This window comes from Tripterygium wilfordii, chromosome 13 (genome assembly GCF_013401445.1).
Source record: "Tripterygium wilfordii isolate XIE 37 chromosome 13, ASM1340144v1, whole genome shotgun sequence".
Taxonomy (NCBI): Eukaryota; Viridiplantae; Streptophyta; class Magnoliopsida; order Celastrales; family Celastraceae; genus Tripterygium; species Tripterygium wilfordii.
Genome location: NC_052244.1, coordinates 13,776,327 through 13,795,480, shown reverse-complemented (window position 1 = coordinate 13,795,480; position 19,154 = coordinate 13,776,327). Strand labels below are relative to the sequence as shown.

The following is a 19,154-nucleotide window of genomic DNA, read 5'->3' as shown; positions in this document are numbered from 1 at the left end:
GAGTAATAATATCACAAGTTAATGATACATAAACAAATATCAAATAGAAGGTTTTAATTGGCCACACAAAAATCATAAACATCAACACAATCAAACAATAATTAGCCTTAAAATCTCATCTCAGTTCGAAAGGCTCTAAAAAGTACACAAACACGTACCAAAAGAACATGAGTCGAATAAACTTCAACTTAGTTCCTTGGTCATAAAGAAATTACCATGTCCCATAAACTTAAAATGTAAACAAAACAGGGATATCAAATTCCTGACAAGCTGCAGTCTGGTGTTCCAAGATCTTTCAAACAAAATATGCAGTAATTCTGGAAACAAAATTTAGAAACAGCACAATTTTACCTCTTGCTAACTTACTAACTGCTGGTGATAGAGAATCATGTAAATAGGTTAGGCCTTGAAGCCTTGTATGTGGTCTTCAGCTTCCTGCTTGGTGGTCTCACCTTCCTGAACACCAACGGGAACTTGATCTTGGAGTTGTGGAACTGCTTGGTGCTATCCCTCTTGCACAGGTTGGCTGGGATGGTGGCCGTCTTGATAATTTGAATGCAAGGAAACCTGACCCTATGTCGGGAACCCATCTCAGTGTACATTTGTTCTACGGCCCCATTCAGAGTGGTGTCCCTGTATTCCTTGTACATGTTGTGATAACCAGTTCGACTCTGATATCGCAGCCAGATTCCATAGTTCTTGATCTTGGTAGGGTTTTTCTCAAAAATCTGCAAGAGCAAACATATGTAAGAGCCACAATAACCAAGCGTGATATTAGTTCAAACAATTAACATCCCCAAGAATGAAAGAGGTATGTCGTCAGGAAACAATGAAACAACTATATGGTATCAACACCTAATATCCACCGGTACTTATTTTTCTTAAAAAGGTAAATTGAGACTTAATCAAAGCACAGATGACCAAGATGGTATAAAATAGAGAACAGAAAGGAGATAACGTAATGACTAAAATAACAAACTAATACACAGTCTGCATCAACTCATACCAAGAAGCATCTTGTCAAGAAAGTATCAAACATGCCAACCAGTGAAATACAAACCAATTAAGCAAAAGAAACAATAAAGGACAGAGAAAAAAATACTTTTCCTTGTTCTCACAAGAAGTTAAACACAGACACACAAAAGCAAGCCATACATAAGAAAGATGATTAATGGTCCGTGTTTCAAATATTCATTTGCGTTTTGCAATCAAGTGCCGTAAGTTACTCCACCGCATAAGTACTCGAAACAAATTCACCAGGAAATAGACATGTCATCAATTGCCTATGGCTATTTTTCCCTGTCAAGCTAAAAAAATACTCTAAATTCTCACCATCAAGTCTTCAAAAACTTTACGGACTCGAGGGTGGAAAAGATAAGGAATGGTTTACTTCCAAATCACTATATAATTCATTTTACAGATTTCGACAGCAGAAAAAACTGGACATTTAGTAAATTTCGGAGCCAGAAAATCATCACGTCCCTAACTACTCGAGTCTTGAAAACGAAAGAGAATTTAGGAACAGAACAACTTTGGAAAGTATTTGTCCAAGTCAGCTCCAGTAGAAACATGCATATCCAGGTAAAATACTATGCAAAAATAAATAAGGCATCAATGCAGCTGAAATTAAACCACTTATATATTGCCAAAATTTTCAAAGAAATATCAACAGCCTACAGAAAAACAATATCATCCGAAATGATTATCCTAAACATGCTATCAAATACAATTGACACACAGATGTCAGAATGAGAAGCCTTTTAAGCTTTCTATTGCTTCATAAAGGATAGAAAATTTCATCGTTTCTCTTAAATCATGCTTGTCAATGCCATGGCAATAGTAAAAGCACTAACAGGTAGTCAAATACCTCATTGATAGCAAGGACTTGCCCGTTGCTCTTCTTGACCTTCTTTAGCTTCCTCAAAAAGTACCTAGTGAGGACAAAGAACAAATTAACACCGACCCCTCAATTTCACACAATCAATCAACCACCAATCAAAATGAAATGTAAGTTTACTCACCAGAACTTAGACTTGGCCCGAACCTCATTTGTTGCCCACAACTTCATCCTGAAAATCTTTGGGTGTTCATCTGACTCAGTTGGGAGCCCTCTTCCAACAACCTGGTACTGGTGAAACTGTACAAACCAAAACCAACATCAGCATCAATAAAAGAACATATAACATACTAAGATCTGTTTCGTCACCCAAAAATAAAATTATATTTCTCATTTTAAAGCTTCTTCAATATCAACCACATGGAACCCAAATCTACCAATGGCCAACAAATTTACACTATTTATCGACAACAAAGCATGGCTTCATAAAACAAATCGGAAATAGGAATTCAATACATAACTTTCACGACCCAGCTTGTTCAGAGGTAACGATGACTACTGATAAAGCGTCCACAGTGAAAAACCTAACGCATTGATTGCGTTCAATTGAAATGAATAGAGGTTTAAAATTTAACGCTTAACAAGGAAGTCGGATAGTTAAACAGAGTTAAATTTTCTCATCTTCTCGCATGTCAAACAGAGACTAACTAAAACCAATTCTCAAAAAACAATTAGAAAGAAAAATTACAGAGACTGAGTAATGCATAAAGGGCAGATCATCGAAGGGTTAACTGTGAATCTTAGTATCTTACCCTGAAAGAAACCATTTTCGAGAGACAGGGGATGGGATTTGGCAATCCGTGCAGCACAATCTCTCGCGCCTAGGGTTTTTCTGGTAGACAATATCTAGGAGCTTGCGGCTAAGAAAAAACCCTAAAATGTTTGGTCTATATGTATGGGCCAAAATTCATCTTGGGCATTAGCCCACGAAAGATTTAAGCCCACAAAACACATGCCCCATAAGCGGCCGCTGCCTCCGGTAGGCCCACGAAAGGCACAATCGAAGCCTAGCCCAAATAAATGGGACCACAATATATTTTCCGAAACTTAAACCTTGCGACAACCTTACTAGAATAAACCTATGAGGGGATGTGACCCCAAAATATTTGCGAGAAGCTTCGAACCTGGGCCCATGAATTTACATGAAATATAAGAACCAACTCGACTAGCCCCTTTAACGAGTTAATCATATTTGGTTTCAATGAATGAGTCACAAGAATATAATGCAATTAGGTGTGTACTCATGTCATGTATGAATATTGATTAATAAAATTTGAAGTCGCGATTCATGAAACATTTAGGAGACAATATATCGAGTTATAGTAACATACTATAATCTTAATCAAGTAATGGAAATGATTCATTATCATGGTTTACTATCAATTCATCGTTAAGTTGGACAAAGCAAATGAAGTAATGATAATCGTCATTACCAATTTGATTGTCCTTTACATTCATCGCTCGGAACCTATGAATACCTATTCGGTGACAACACCATTAGGTTGTTCTTTATCATTTTACGATATTACTCTTTTATAACGATACATGTATCTAAAGATGCTTTGATTGTGTACTCTCTTACACTGCAAATCAAGGTATACAGAATTGATTAACTTCATATAGTTTTTTAAAATTTCTTCTACTGCCAAAAACAGTTAGCAAATAGATTGATACCATCATTGTTAATTCAATGACTTTATTTGTATCGAGTAACAGTAAACAATAACTTTATTGTATTGAAAACATTGGTTTTTAAATAGCTGCTTAGTATCGTATAAATAGTTGGCTTGGGCGCTGTCAGCCACTGCGATGGACTGCGAGTCATGCACGGTCCCCTTTTTTTTCCTCGTCATTCTCCTGTGTTGTAGGACCACATTCGAACGCATTATTCCCTAGGAAAATCTCTCATAATGCTCTGTTTTGTCTTTTCCCCCTCCTTCTATGACCACACAACAATCACCATGCAATGGAATATCATGCTTGAATGTCTTGCTCACTTCGACAGTAGGCTGCAAGTGTGCCATTCTATTTAATTTCCTATGTAAGTGGGGTTTATGGTGTAACAGAAACAGAGCAACAATAGAACGTGGGGTACACATGTCAACAAGAAGGGAATCAGTTATTCTACACTATCAAGCAATTGAAGAACATGGGACACTTGACAACAAATAAACGGATCTAATTATAAATATCAAACAGTTGAATTGTGGGCATATTTTCTTGCAATCTCAGGTCTATAGGGGTGGTCCTTATGAAGTGGGGCCTAACAACTACGCTAAGACTAGATGATGTATAACGGTATTTCTTGATATGTATTAACAGCCTAAGGCAAGATTTTGAAAGTTGAATGTCATGGAGGTCAAGGAATAACAAAACAAAAACAAAGTAAATTCAGACAAAAGTTCTCTCCAAATCATGTTGAGACAAATGAGGTAAAATAAATATATAGATGTACCAAACATCAAAAGAAGATTACTTTCAACATTGTAACATAAAGTTAAAACAGATGGATGTAACTAATATTGAGAGGATGACTTTCTGATCCCAACATCTTTTCTACAAAAGTTCAAATAGATTTTTTTCCCAGGCAAAAGGAAAACACAGCAAAACTGCAATGTAGATCCAACCACCACCCGTTGAACACATCCTTTAGAGCCTTCTACCTCTTCTACCACCCTTTCGACGAGTGCTGTCAGTTGGAATTGGAGTCACATCCTCTGCAACATGTTGAAAATCAAAACTAGAGCTTAACAAATAATTTGTTTTACCATAGTGTAACAGAATTGCAAATAAATCGGCCATGTACATTACTATAGAGAAATCAATAGGGTATGTAGTCACTCAACATCAATCAATCAATCAACTATCTCCTCCTTCCACAATTACTTCAAGTCAAAATGATAAATCTAATTTTTTTTGTTCAAAGGAGTAAAAACTCTTCACGACACAGGAGGCAAAATAATTCACTCATCAAAATGTCCATTGTCCACAACATGCACCAAATTCACCATTGTTTGGCAAATGACATAAACAAATTACACATTAACTTCTCAAATTCCACAGACCTACTACAAGATCCCTTATATTTCCTCGAGTCAAAATTTAAAATTTTAACCTGCTGATAAAGAGTTTTAAAGTCACATACAATTCACATATGTAGACTAAGTTTCTTGAGAACAGGTTATAAGATATGACATCTCCAACATGGCCACTGAGCGCGAAAAACAAATGAATTCTCCATTGCTTGAACAATGACCACTTCTAGAGTAAAAAAGGCGGCAGAATTAAATCACAATCATTATCACAGAACAGCAAGAATGAACTTCATATTTTTTACTGCAAAGATTGCCACTCGTTAAATTCATGGGTCATCATACGTATACCATCCATCCATAATCGCCTAATGAAACATGAAGCAACTGCACAGAACCCTCCAGCAACACTAAGTTTATCTTTTGAATCGTAAAAACATCAAGAGATGCTAGCCACCAACATTACACAACAAATAGGAACACAGTAAGAGACTTACCAATACGGCCAATCTTCATTCCAGAACGAGCAAGGGCCCGAAGAGCAGACTGGGCACCTGGCCCAGGGGTCTTTGTCTTATTCCCACCAGTAGCACGAAGCTTAATATGCAGAGCAGTAATGCCAAGTTCCTGCATCAAAGTATAAATAGTTCAAAAAAATCTCTGCAATGTAAAGAACCTAAACCAATTGACAATGACACATTATAACAAAATGAAGCATGGATCCAATCCATGATGTAATGATCTTCAGATCCATCTAATGCACGGACACTTAACCAAAATATTAAACCATATAACTAGAGTGTGTTTTAAACAATGACATCAGACAAATTGGTACCAAACCCAAGTAACAAATTCAAACTATTGAGCATCAGTCAAGAAGTACATTATTAGCAAGGAATAAAGAGGACCTTGCATCTCTGGGCAACATCCTGTGCAGCAAGCATGGCAGCATAAGGTGATGATTCGTCTCTGTCGGCTTTCACTTTCATCCCACCTATTATTTTACCAAAACAGAAATAGTTTCTTATCAAATAAAAACTACAACTTCAAAAGGGATTAGCACTCAAAAAAAATACATAAAATCTCTTAACTAGAATTAAATTATAATCAGTTAACAGACTCTCTCTTGCATCTACTATCAACTTGATAGTAACAAATCTCACTCTCCTGCCCAAAAATCACTTCAGGCTGGATGTGACGTGTATTGGGGGGGAGGTGACTGAAATATTCTAAAATAACTGCGATGCAGTTGTACTGTATGGTCCTATATGGCACTTTATTAATGCTACTCAAGAATACTGTCTAACATTTTAAGACCAAGCGACTCCTAACTTTGCCCAGATGGGATGACTTACCAGTGATGCGAACCATGGTTTCCCTTCCAGAAAGATCAGTCACATGCTGCAATTTTGAAAAAAAAAAAGAAAAAGAAAATTCAATTAGTATTGCTATGCTGATGAATAGCAACAATAGTGGATAACCTCCCTACTTACAATGAATGTGTCATTGAATGAGGCAAAAATGTGGGCCACTCCAAAAACATACTCTCCTTCTCTCACTGCCGGGCCTAGAGTCACATTCTCTTCCTTTGGCTCTCTAACCTTCCTCTTCGACTGAAGAAACCATCAACAAGCAAGTTAAAAGTCCGGACAATTTAAAAGATGTCAAAATCATATAAGCCGCACTGAAACACTTCCAATTACTAATTAATAGAAGCATCAAAACTTGTGTACCATAGTCATAGAAAAATAACGAATATATCCGCTAATGAAAATGTAAATACAGCTTTCACACTATTTACTAAAAGGGAAAAAAGACGAGAAAAAAAGCTGAAGCATACAGCACAAAAATGAGAAACATCCAATCAGCACGGTAGAATTCCTTAGCTAATATATAAGCATATATTCTAATCACAATATTTACTCAAGAGGAAAACCATATCATATCAGTATGAGAGTATTACAGTGCCAAATTAAATCCATTCCCAATACATTTGAACGCCTAGTGAACTCCAAATTTCATCACACACGAAAACCTAACAATTTTAATATCAAATTTTCCTTCTCAAACTCGAAATTATTACAAATAAAGACTGCATTTATATTCAAATACTCATATCTTTTGTTCAATCACTAATCCATTGCAACTACAGAGAAAAATCACAATACGATTCATATACAGTTGCATCCTCCCGAGCAAAAATAAGTACTCAACTGTACAAAAGAAACAAGTAATCTATACCACCGAGATCTTATACCGACCAAATCTGGGGCTCTTGAAACATGGTTAACACACAACAGCAGATAAAGAAGAGCAATCGACGAATCAGTAAGAAACAAAACTCAGAGAGAAAAGACGCGTACCATATCGGCGAGGATATGCTAATGACAATCTGAGGTTTCGCGACGAAGGGTCTTGGCGCTTCCGATGTCAAATGCCAGAACCGTAAAGAGTTCGGCTACGCTTATATAAAAGTCGACTAGGGTTTTTACCCTCCGAGCGAGAGAATGAGATATTACCCACTGCTCCTCTAATATTTCTGAGTTTTTAAAATTTGCCCCTAGATTTCCTTCTATTTTTTAATTTGTTAAGTACCTACCAATATTTGTCTTTTACTACTCATTGAATTGATAAAATCATTAAAAATAATTGGGATGGTAGTATGGTACACTGTACACCTTCTTTTTTTCTTTTTTTTTTTAATCTTAGACCCCACCTAATTGTCTACCCAACAATTGATTTGTAAATTTCGAGCCATGAAAGACTCATAATCCCCAAGAATCAATTGAGACATGAGCCAACATATGCTGAGGCTCAGTGCGAGAATAGTAAAGTAAGAATTACAACAATCAAATTCACCATCTTAACCAATGACCTGTTATTTAGCATACGAAACACAACTCAACAAAGCTATCTTCATGAATCGTTCATTTGTCAAAAGATTTAGTTAATCCAGATTTTTTTAACCAACAATCAATTCCAATATTTGATGTCCAAGCCAATTCAACATGTTTGTATAGATCACTAGTACTACTTGGTAGATAAATCACACTCCGTTTAGTAATTTAGACTCTTACAATTACAAGTCCCCAAAATTCACTCATAAAATTGTAAAACTAGTTATAGTAATGCTAACAGAAATCATTTCGATGACTTTAACAATAACTACTTAATATAAGGATTACCTGGCACAATGTTTTTGTAACACAAATCCCTACCTTAGTCTTAGTTAAATATTCGTTGGAAACTCTGATCAATGGAAAAACACAAGGTTTTGACTCACTTGTGTGCCATCCCCTGTACGGTCTTCCTCCCGGATTAGGGGATAGGGGGGCTGGAATTAATCCAGTCAATTCCACCAAATCTCCACCATTGAATGCATGATTGCATTGGATTTAACAACATCACACCCCACCATTCAATGGTACAGATTTGATGAAATTGGTGAAATAATTCCAAACAATCTTTTTCCTCAGATTAGGGGCTCTCAAATTCTAAAAAAATTTGAGTCTCAAATTCCAATCTAAAAGTCATAATTTTACTACATCATCACATATAAAAAGTAATTTTACACTTATCTCTATATTTGTTTCTCTTTCTCATTCAAAAACCTCTCTCCCAAGTTTGTAAATATAAATTCATATCTTCACCATTGGATAAACTTTATGTGACAAAACTACAACCTTTAGATTGAAATTTGAGACACTCAAATTTTTTAGGAATTTGACAGCCCCAAATCCCTTCCCTCCTTAGTAGTTGGAGAATGCACTAGTGAACCCGAAGAGGCAGATAGTGTTGTCAAGTACAATCTCGTTGTGATTGCTGCAATCCTTGTTACACATGGAACGCTGGACTGGAGCCATGAAAGCTAACAGCGTCGCAAAATCTAAACCCACCCACTGGAGATTCCGTAGCAGAATAAATACGGTAACCCACCTTAAACTCCCACATTACTAAATCTATAAACACAGCTGTACATTGCCGCTAACTTTGATTTGATACAACAGGTCGGCCTCTCCCCAACGCGAATCCCCTGGTTCCATCAGGCATTCTTGGGCCTGGAGGTGGCTTCGAGGCTTCAACAGCATGACTGTAATGTGTAGTCCCATGACCTGTAATAAAGCAGAAAAAACATCACAACAGAGATGGAAGAAATAATTAAAAGATAAGATTAGTTTGTCAAAATACCAGCCCCGTTAGTGCCATGATATTTGTTCTTCGATCGTCCTCGATATCGACCTTTCTGTCCATTTTTCTCCTTGGGTAATTGTTCTCTGTCCTGAAATGAAATAGAAATGACATAGCTGCACACAACCTTTCCCTGGCATTTTTATTAACCCTTCTCATGACAATTTATTATTAATTATAAGCATGTTATGCTAAGATGACCATATCCATTTACAGGAAGTTGTAAATAGCATGTTCTATGCTAACCGACATAACACACAAATCTAGGGTTGATGTTGAGTTAAACTCTGCACCCATTTAGAGTTTTAGACCAATATGAATAAGATTTTGACTAATAGCCTGAAGTACTGACTGAAAAAGAGAGTAGAGAATCAGATACGACTAACCTCTTCATCAGGTGAATCATCATGATGCTCGCTCAAGTTATGATTCTCCTCATCTCCAGTAGCATGAGCAGTGCTGTTTTTCTGAGAGTCAGATCCTCTCCAAGCTTGTTTTCTGTGGGCATTTTTTCCCTAGACCCAAAAGGCTAACATTGGGACCAACTCAGTAACATTAAAGGAAATTAAGTTCAAACACTAACCATTATCTTGTAAAGCTTGACACGCATGCCGTTTCTCCAGTCATCTTCATTAGTCAGAGTAGCCACCTGATCCAATTACCCGGAAAATATAAACCCATAATGACTAAACATCATAAATCATAGAACAAATGCAATAAGACTGCAGATTTGACTTGATACTAACAGCTTTCTCAGCAGCCTCTAAAGTTTCATACTCCACGAGTGCATGTAGCTACAACATGAAACAAAGCAGGCAAAAAGTCATCAGCCAATACATATTAATTCAAACCCCATCAAACAAGCATTTTATCTGTCAAAAAAACTATGGAAAGAATAAAGACACATTACAAATCCAGAACCTTGTATTTCTTTTTTCCTTGCAATAGTTTTGATCATTTAAAGAAGTAAAAAGGATTTCACAGTTTACCAACAATTCAAAACCAACTCATTCTTTGAAGGCTAATGTACAGGACTAATTATGAATAAACTAGTGGTACCTATGAATTGAAGTTAACGCTTGTTTTAATTACCATAAAACATCCTGAAAGAATAGTTCCCATGGAAACTTTATGAAGGGAAATGGGAGAAAAAGACAAGGAAGAAAAAGAATGGAGAACAAGAACAAATGAACCTATAGCATTACAAAACCTGAAACCACTATGATCCAATATCTTTTGAATGAAGAAGATACTATAATATTACATTTAAAACATATTTTATACCATACCTTGCGACTAACCATCTTTTTCTGATCTTCTGAAACATTTAAGTCACGAATGCTTATACTCTTTATACTGGAAATTAATTAGCAAAAAGAATCATAAATATACATGGAAAAACACGTAAGTATATATAAGGAAAATGTTAAAGAAGATATACTTTCCCACTTCACCAAAAATTCTCTGAATGCTCTCCACTGAATGATCCTCTGGGAGATTCTCTACCAAAACAGTGCAAAACTAGAGTCCAAAAATAAGATGCCAAAACTTCCATAAATAACGGGATAAAAAGATTCTAAGTCCGAGAAACAAAGTACCTTAGGATCTCTGGCCTCGTTGAAATGAAGAGGATGAATGCGTTTCACCTTCTTCGCATCTGAACTTACAACCTGCAATTCAATCAGTTAAAACATAAATTACACCATTCACTTAAAAAAAAGCATCCCCAAGAAATTATGAAGTACCATCACCAAGGTCTGCCCAAACACAGATGCATTTGAGATAAACTTTTCTTCAAAACTTGAACAAAATAAAAGGCTTACAAGGAGGGAAGACTCCCTGAGTGCAGCCGTAATCAAAAAATAATCTTGAGAGAGCTTTTTCATTTTCCGGAATGAAGCTATAACTGAAATTGGAACTGTGCGAGAGGAAAAAGGTAATGAATAAGCAAATTCAGTAAAATACTATGATATGCAAACTGATATTCACAATCTAAAAGAAAGAACAGAAGCCAAAAGCAGTAAAAAGACAACAGCTATTAATAAATAAGGAAGTCATATGGAAATATGCATAAACAAAGGTGAGAAGAGGGGAGTATTGTTCATGAAAGAACAGCCATAAAAAAATAAAAGCCAAATATTGCACAAAAATGCTACTAGCACAGAAATGAAGCATTCCATCCTCTAGTGCGAACAAACAAAGCCCCATAGATGCACATACAAAGGTTAAGATACTCAGAGCCAGGAACACATAAGGTGCTATATCTACTGTAGGAAAAATCTATCACTTTCGTTACCTGCATCCCTGAAAAGATTTAATATGAATCTTACATATAGGTTTCTCTCAAAGGGAGAAAGAAGACTGCTCATTTGTAATAAACCCAAATGAGATCATAGGGTAACGTGGTTCAGAATTCAGATAGTGTAATAGAAATCAGCCAGAAAGATAACTAAACTATTTCGGCAAGCTATAGGAAAAACGACTCCCCAGCCAGCTACCAGAGGTTACAAATTAGTCTGACAGTCTAAGACAGAACGATCAACATATTGACAGCCAACTGGCTGACGAATTTAAAGCAAGCAAAAAATGAATTATAAAAGGTGCCACTTTAGACCTAATGCTATCAATGTTCCAGACACTACAGCAAGCAGAATAGCCCAAGGAACACCAGGTAAGTCTACCTGGAACAAAAGAAGTAAGAACCAATATAAAAAAGCAGCAAAGTTCTATCACTGAACCTTTGTTTTTATTCTCTAAACAAAATCCAAGATAGCATCAATTGTGGACTAGGGACCATAAAACATGCAATGAAAACACTATCTATCAACTAATAAATGCAACCTAACCTCAAACAGTAGCCTGACTGATACTAAATTGCCACTTTAACATTCCATGGCTTTCCAAAGATACATGCTTGCATCTGCTGATGCCAGCATAAGAGTAACTGTAAAGTATGGGAACAGCACAAGTGGAAACAATTTTAAGGAACTCTAAATACTAGAAGACCAAATGGAGAAAATTAAAGTACCTTTGGTTTGTTTCTTGTTTTCTCTGTTTCCCGTGCTTTCTATTTTTTCAGAGTCTTTTTTTCATTTTATGTTTTCAAGTGATTTTTCTAAAATGGGCAACTAACTTGTTTTCGGGGTTGTTTTCTGTTTTCCGGAAAATGAAAACAAAAAATGCATGGAAAACAAGAACACCAAACAAACCCGTAGCATTTCGAAACACTAAGTTAATAAAACCAGAAGTATAATGTAACTAGGCTTTGAATTCTTTATGAAATAGCGGAAAAAAAAGAGTCACAAAATTCTGGGAAGAGTTTAAAGCCATACACAGGAAGAACATGAATAGAGAAGGAATCAGATAACAGTCTGCGTAATCATTCAGACAACCCAAAGGCTCGGCACGGCTAAAATTGGCAGCACCAGGAAAACCTCCAGGGCGTGCAACGCATCAGAAGTACCTGCTATATTTCATCACCTTCAACATCTCTATTCTTGTATTGTTAACTATAAACGAAGTGCCAGGATCTAGGTGATGCATGCTGTAGTCCATAATCCATCTTTATAGTTGTACAACCACTATGACTTTCCAAAACTTATATTTTGTAAAGTTTTTGAAATCTTATAGTGATGAAGTAGACCACTAGCTAGTTTTATACAGGCTCTTGAAAATTTCCTTGCAAAAAAGTAAATACTAAATAACGCAGAAGCACCTATATTTTTTGTGACTTCAAATCGTAGGCAAATAGAGAAGCATGGGTACTTAGCAGAGGATGGCAGCTTGAATACTTTATTATTTTGCCAGTCAAATTCGTACCCCCGACTCCAATGAAAAGTAAATAAAATGAGAAAAAAATGTCCTTACATAGGGTAGTGTTTGAGAATAATAAAATCTAATCTCAGGCACTCAAAAAATTTTAACTCTCCTAAACTGCTATTTTGTATCTTACAGCACAAGCCTGGACGCATAAATATAGGAACACAGATGCGATAGCGCATAAATATGGAAACACACAGAATTGACTACAATGGTATGAACGCTGAAAAATAGTATGGTTTTGAAAATGAATAATCTTCCTAATAATAAAAGGTAACTCGAGGGATAGGGGGCTCCAATTATTACTTACAATTTTAGCTACAATTCTCCCTCAAAATTATTTTAAATTGCGCTTTAAAATGTGTTATTGAGTATTTTGGTATTTGTAATGGTAGAATATAGTAGATTTTGAAAAGAAAAAAAAAATCCTAAACGTTAAACACTAATTCATAAATCCTAAACTCTACTATGCCATTTTCAAAAAAAAAACATGATTTAACATGGTTTATGGGAGTAATTGTGGCTAAGAATTGGAGTCCCATCTCGTAACTCAAAGCATAGTACAATAAAACCAATTACTTACCAAAACCATCTTTATTCTTCTTAATGAAACTCAACAGGTATTTGTCAGTTGGCAAATTCTCATCACTAAAGTAGTATTCCACCTGCAAAACCATCAAAGAACTTTCATTAATGCATTTCCATAGAAAATTAACAAAGTTGGATTTGAATCATACCCAGAATAAAAATAGCACAAGATAATATTTGCAAAGAGATATATGTTTCAAGGTCTTACTATCTAGTACTCATTGATAAATATAATGATATACGATTACTCTCCTGCAGTTCCCAAGTAATCAAACGAAGATTGAGCTAGTCTAGGATTTGCCAGTGAATCAAAAACTAGTCAACACAAAAGATATCTCTGTAGCTTCAGGAGATTGCATGAAGGATGGTTAAACAAAAAACAAAAGACAGCGTAAATTGCACGTCAGACAATAGTTCAAAACAAATTATCAAATTTCATGGAGGACATTCATAGTGGCAAAATCCAGTGTGTCCAGCATCCCCATGTCAGATTAAGAGGCGAAATCCACACTTAAAACTCATTGCACAAAAACAACAACACTTTCCCCCATCCGCAACCAACAGAGGGCTACGCATGACTCAAAATTCAAAAACCTAACTTCCAATTTCAACACATTAATCGAGCTTCTCATGCGTTTCACAAGGATAATCAAATAAAAATTAGAGAGAGGGCTTGCCTGCTTGATAATCTTACGCTTGAGATCATCTGCTGGATCACCAGTCGCAGTAGACTTGTCTCCATCGCCACCGTGATCGTTATCTTGATCGTGCTCCAGATCGTCATCAGACGGCTGAGGATGAACGTCCACGACTTCCAGATTCGAGGATTCAACGGTTGTGGAGTCGGGATCCTGCGGCGACGGAGACAAAGATACCGCAACAGCAGTGGCGACGGCCGGTCCAGCTTGGTCCTCCATTAAGAGAGGAGAGGAGAGAAGGGAAGAAAGAGTTTTCACAAAGAAATACGGAAACTTGGAAAAACCCTCCCGCCCATTCCTCTCCTGCTCTGTAGTCGCTTCTTCTCGGCCCTCTTTTATTGAACCTCCTACCCACCGCAGGGACATTTCGGTCAATCCGACTTCGTAAACACTTCTCCAAAATTCTCTTTTACCGTTTTACCTTTTACAATTTGAAACGATTTTAGATATTATTCATGCTAAACTATCATTTAACAAGTGAACAAAAAGTCTTGCAAATTTGCAATAGTATAATCAAAACTGTTTTAGAGTTTGCAGGATATATTTCAACGCGAAAATGACTTATATCCCTAATATTTTCTTCCATAACCGGCCATAACAGTATGACGTTATCTAATTACATTGAATTTCGTTTTTAAGTTGTTTAAATACATTGACTTTCATTATTACGTTGTCTAATTACATGTTATGACTGAATTTATTAGGGATACATAACATCCCGTATGATACAAGTTCATACATTTATTTTACCTAAACTTAATAAATATAAGACTAGATATATTGTACGAGTTCATAAATTTATTTAACCTAGACTTAATAAAAATAAGACTGCAACATATATGTGCTTAAAATGAAAAGCAAATTACTCAACAGTATTTAAAAAAAAAAAAACCGGAATTCTCATTATCGTTATATTTATCTAAAAAATTTGCATTAGAAAACGAAAAAATAAAATTTAGCGATTTAGCATGCATTTTTTTTTTCAAGTGTTGAAATAAAAAAGGTTGAAAATATTATTATCACAAGGTAATATTAAGAGTGAACTTTTTTTGGATAAAAATCATGGACACCCTATGATTAAGGTCATTTCGATTCATATTGAAAAAATTACACCCTCTTGCTCTGTTTTAGCTGCATCACAGATCCCTCCATCTATTGAGCGACTCTCCTCCTCAGTCCCTCCAGCAACTTCATTCACAGCTCTTTCGTAGGCCACTGAAGTTTGGTTTTGCAGCTTTTGCTTGCACAAGCACCCGTTAAGCTTCCAATCAGCTTGTAAATAACCAAATGAAAAGTATGCTTACACAAGCAGACCAAAATTTCGATGTGCCAGTTAGCATATCATCCAGAAATCTAGACATCCATCCATCGAGGTTGAATGTTACCCTAATTTTTACGAACCTGAACCTATCAATTCAGCCAAAATTTTATTCAAACTTGGTAGTTAAAGAAACTAATTGTCTAAACCACCGTCTGATCTCTAATCCCAACTAGGTATACTGATAGCAAGAAATCTTTGCTCGCGGCCTCCTGAACCACATTCCAATCATCATCAGTAGCTCCCATAAGAAATCACCACAAAATACTCATAGATACAGCAAAACAACGCATGACAGGGAGAGACATAATAATAAAGGAAATTAAGATGTGTATAAAAAAGGGCGATTCATATCGGAACACTAACTTTATTCATCTCGAGAAAAAGTGGCACATCAGAGATTTTTCACCATAACTTAGAAAAATAACTTCACTGAAGTACAAGCACGGCTGAAACAACAATCATCCAAACTCTGGTACATGGTCACTGTTTGTATTGATTCAGCGATACCCTTTTAGAGGGTCTGTAGCTTTTCCAGATCTAGCATCGGTCCAGGCTTTTGCAATTGTTCGTTTCATTTCCTCGTCTCCATCCTCATACATATTCTGCAATTTACAGTATGACTATCAGGAAAATAAAATCCCCTCACAATAGATATTGCATTTTTTCTCCTAAAAACAAATGCACATTTCATAAATATGCATGCAGCATTTATATCAATGATGCTTTATGTAACTACTTTAGGCACATCTGGGTGCAGTCAATAGTAGAAGACACTACCTTCATTAGGCCCATAATTCCAGCCATTGGATCTTGTTCTTTATCTAGATTCGGCTTCAGCTGTAATATATTAAAAGGAAAATTAAATAAAATCAAAAGTTGTATTAATCAACACTATTACACTAATACAAGATCGACAACCCTTTTTCCCATACATTCCAATTACCTTGTCCTCTTTGTAGTGCAAGTCCAACCAGTTTCCTTTCGAAGCCTTGAACAAGGTGAAAATAACCCTTGTAGGTTTAACTACCAACTTAGATTTCTCTGGTACCATCTCCTTGTGCAGTTTAGGTATGGCGCATCGATAGTTCTTTCCTTGAACATCATGAAATTTGACATCAAAAGACATTGGCTTAAATTCAGTCACCACTTTCTCCTGGTCAACTCCCTCCAGTGAGATATAAATCTGTAGGAGAAAGACAAGTAGAGAGGACGAGACAAGATTTGAGTTCTCAATTAGATTGCCAGAAAAATAAGATACTGACATATGCACAAGAGAATATAAATTTTGAGACATCAAACATCTTTTCCAGAAGAGACCCAAGGTACTGACATAGTCAGGAGTGCATGAATAGATTCAAGTAGATGTAAAAATTTTGTGACATCAAACAGATTCTCCAGAAGATACCTATAGATACTGACATATTAAGGACTGCATCGATAGATCATAGCCATTAATGTTAACTAATTTCACGTTTATTAAATTCCAGAAACAGCACTGTTAGTGTTATCTATGCTTCAAAACCAATCAGGATCTAACACCATCCTGACTATATTCTGCTTGCATCAAGGCGTTCAACTAGTTTCTAATAAAATTCGATCAAGTATTTAATCATTTACCTTGACTTTGTCATTATCCTGATCCCAGCTGAAAGATGCAAGTGTGATGTAATTCAGTGCAGGAGCAACAGGTTTCACAACAGTTGGAAGCGGACTTGGTGAATGTGAAACAGGTACAGGAACAGCATCCTTTGACAACTGCACATGGAAAATCAATGGCGAATAAGTAGCAGGCAGAGCATAGGCTCAACATATTCTCATGACGCAGCAAGCCCTGTACACATCAATAGCAAACAGAATCCACCTGATATCAGGTGGAAAAATAACCATTTACTTGATTTTTAAGTTGCTAATTGAACGAATTTATATCCATTAAAAAAACCAATAAAAACTTCTAGCCAATGAGAACCTGCCCCTTACCAATAAAATCTACGTGAAACATACTTTAGCTCCCAGTAGCAGCATTATACCCAGAGCATGCCAGTCAATGAAGTTAAAAAGATGCACCAATATTTTCTCTGTATTTCCAGTGAGAACTAAGCTATCTCATCTAATACTACAAGTCAACCGTTCCACTGTTATAGCCAACAAACCAAACAGCAGAAATTCTTCACTTCGACCAATTAACAACCTGGATCATTTTGTAAGGGCACCTGCTTATCTGTACTTTTGAAGCTTTTAGAACTAGTAAAGAAATGTTGTTTTGATTAAGAGAATTAAAAGATTTAAAACTTCCAGTAATATTAAGTGTTAGAACGCAGAAGCTTCATAGAAAAAGAGAGTACCTCAAATGGATAAGAATGATAAACAGAAGATTCAGGCATAAAAAATCTGCAAACACACAGGAACACACACTAATCCACATTCCACAGGGTGGCGGTATTACTATAGAACAGCATTAAATCTATTCAACTATATTTTTAAGTGATTCGATGAATTATCATCAGAGGGGATTGATGAACAGTTCAAAAGAGAAGAAGACATCAATCCAGCAACAAAACTAACAAATGTTAGACGCCAAATTTTCTGAATCCACAAAACAAATATCTTATTAGACTCGTTAATCACCATGACTGAGCATAGCACAACAGAGCGATATTTATTATATTTCTAAGGAAAACAATCCAAACCGAGTACTAGAAAAAACGTAAAAGAAGATGTGAAGAGAAACGGAACGCGAAAACACCTTTTCCAAGTTGCGAATTTCAGAGGAGATTAGGGAGACGATTCGAGGCCTCTTGGCTATGCTCTGCAGTTGCCTCAGCTCCTCCAAGTCAAGCGCAAACTCGTCCGCCATTCTATTCAATGATCAGCACACTTCTGCCAGTCAAAAGTCACCAGAAATGATGAGTGAGTGAGGAATCCGAGTTTTTCAGGAAACCCTTTGTATACGATACGATTATTGTAGAAAGAACAACCAAAACCAAACAGAAAGTCCGACGAAGATGCTAGAACCTGCTTCAGGGAACTGGAGGGGCAAAATGGGATTCGAAGATGACGTGTTAATTTATCTAGGGTTTTCCTGAGAATGTTCCAGAGTAGCTCCCCAAGAACCAATTGCCTGCAGACACGTCGTACCTCTCGTGAAAGAGAATATGTTGGACTTTCATTTGGGCTATTTTCTGGGCCGTACTTCATTAAAGTGGGCCTAAAGTGATTGCAGGCCTAGCAAATTTTGGACTTAACTCGTATGGGTGTGACCAATATTATTGATTTATTGAGAAGCACGAGTAACTCTTATATGTGTGTGGTATCTCATAGAAATATCGAGTTCAATCCATTCCCTTCCCCTATATTCAAAAAAATATTATTGATTTATTTCTAGGCAAAAACAAACTGAATATGTGTTAATAATAGAGTGATTTCCATTGTAGGTCCTTAATCCTTCATAATTCATATATAGCTGAATGAATCATCTATATGAGAGTCGAGGCCCTGTGATGGAAACTCGCCACACATAACGGGGGCCCAAGCCTAACATCACAAGTTTTGGTTTAACACTTTATTGAAAATTCAAGTTGATAATACGAGGTTTGTCATCACTTATAAGTTAG

The 19,154-nt window shown here is 36.2% G+C and overlaps 4 protein-coding genes across 6 annotated transcripts; all 4 read right to left on the bottom strand.

Moving 5' to 3' along the window:
- Positions 1 to 75: 75 nt before the first annotated feature.
- LOC120012384 (60S ribosomal protein L18a) lies at positions 76 to 2,783 on the bottom strand. The gene is made up of 4 exons (XM_038863796.1): positions 2,650 to 2,783; positions 2,022 to 2,137; positions 1,868 to 1,931; positions 76 to 728 (listed from the first exon to the last, which is right to left on the bottom strand). The coding sequence occupies exons 1-4, from the start codon at positions 2,662 to 2,664 to the stop codon at positions 387 to 389; spliced, it is 537 nt and encodes a 178-aa protein (XP_038719724.1). The 5' UTR covers positions 2,665 to 2,783; the 3' UTR covers positions 76 to 386.
- Positions 2,784 to 4,299: 1,516 nt separating this feature from the next.
- Positions 4,300 to 7,449, bottom strand: LOC120012385 (40S ribosomal protein S14-3). Its single transcript, XM_038863797.1, has 6 exons — positions 7,293 to 7,449; positions 6,423 to 6,542; positions 6,285 to 6,330; positions 5,838 to 5,923; positions 5,427 to 5,556; positions 4,300 to 4,614 (listed from the first exon to the last, which is right to left on the bottom strand). Exons 1-6 carry the CDS (start codon positions 7,293 to 7,295, stop codon positions 4,547 to 4,549), a joined length of 453 nt encoding a protein of 150 aa, XP_038719725.1. The 5' UTR covers positions 7,296 to 7,449; the 3' UTR covers positions 4,300 to 4,546.
- A 1,289-nt stretch (positions 7,450 to 8,738) lies between these two features.
- On the bottom strand, positions 8,739 to 14,603 carry LOC120012381 (la-related protein 6A-like). Of its 2 annotated transcripts, none has more exons than XM_038863790.1 (11): positions 14,202 to 14,603; positions 13,520 to 13,601; positions 10,941 to 11,035; positions 10,716 to 10,787; positions 10,559 to 10,638; positions 10,407 to 10,473; positions 9,864 to 9,911; positions 9,701 to 9,766; positions 9,504 to 9,632; positions 9,118 to 9,208; positions 8,739 to 9,041 (listed from the first exon to the last, which is right to left on the bottom strand). In XM_038863790.1, the coding sequence occupies exons 1-11, from the start codon at positions 14,586 to 14,588 to the stop codon at positions 8,914 to 8,916; spliced, it is 1,245 nt and encodes a 414-aa protein (XP_038719718.1). In that variant the 5' UTR covers positions 14,589 to 14,603; the 3' UTR covers positions 8,739 to 8,913. The 2 variants fall into 2 exon arrangements, with proteins under 2 accessions (XP_038719718.1, XP_038719719.1); XM_038863791.1 differs by having other exon boundaries at positions 8,899 to 9,041; positions 9,118 to 9,203.
- A 1,251-nt stretch (positions 14,604 to 15,854) lies between these two features.
- LOC120012380 (calcyclin-binding protein-like) lies at positions 15,855 to 18,622 on the bottom strand. Of its 2 annotated transcripts, none has more exons than XM_038863788.1 (6): positions 18,519 to 18,622; positions 18,287 to 18,420; positions 17,161 to 17,298; positions 16,487 to 16,726; positions 16,321 to 16,380; positions 15,855 to 16,145 (listed from the first exon to the last, which is right to left on the bottom strand). In XM_038863788.1, exons 2-6 carry the CDS (start codon positions 18,395 to 18,397, stop codon positions 16,041 to 16,043), a joined length of 654 nt encoding a protein of 217 aa, XP_038719716.1. In that variant the 5' UTR covers positions 18,398 to 18,420; positions 18,519 to 18,622; the 3' UTR covers positions 15,855 to 16,040. The 2 variants fall into 2 exon arrangements, with proteins under 2 accessions (XP_038719716.1, XP_038719717.1); XM_038863789.1 differs by having other exon boundaries at positions 18,556 to 18,577.
- Positions 18,623 to 19,154: the final 532 nt, after the last annotated feature.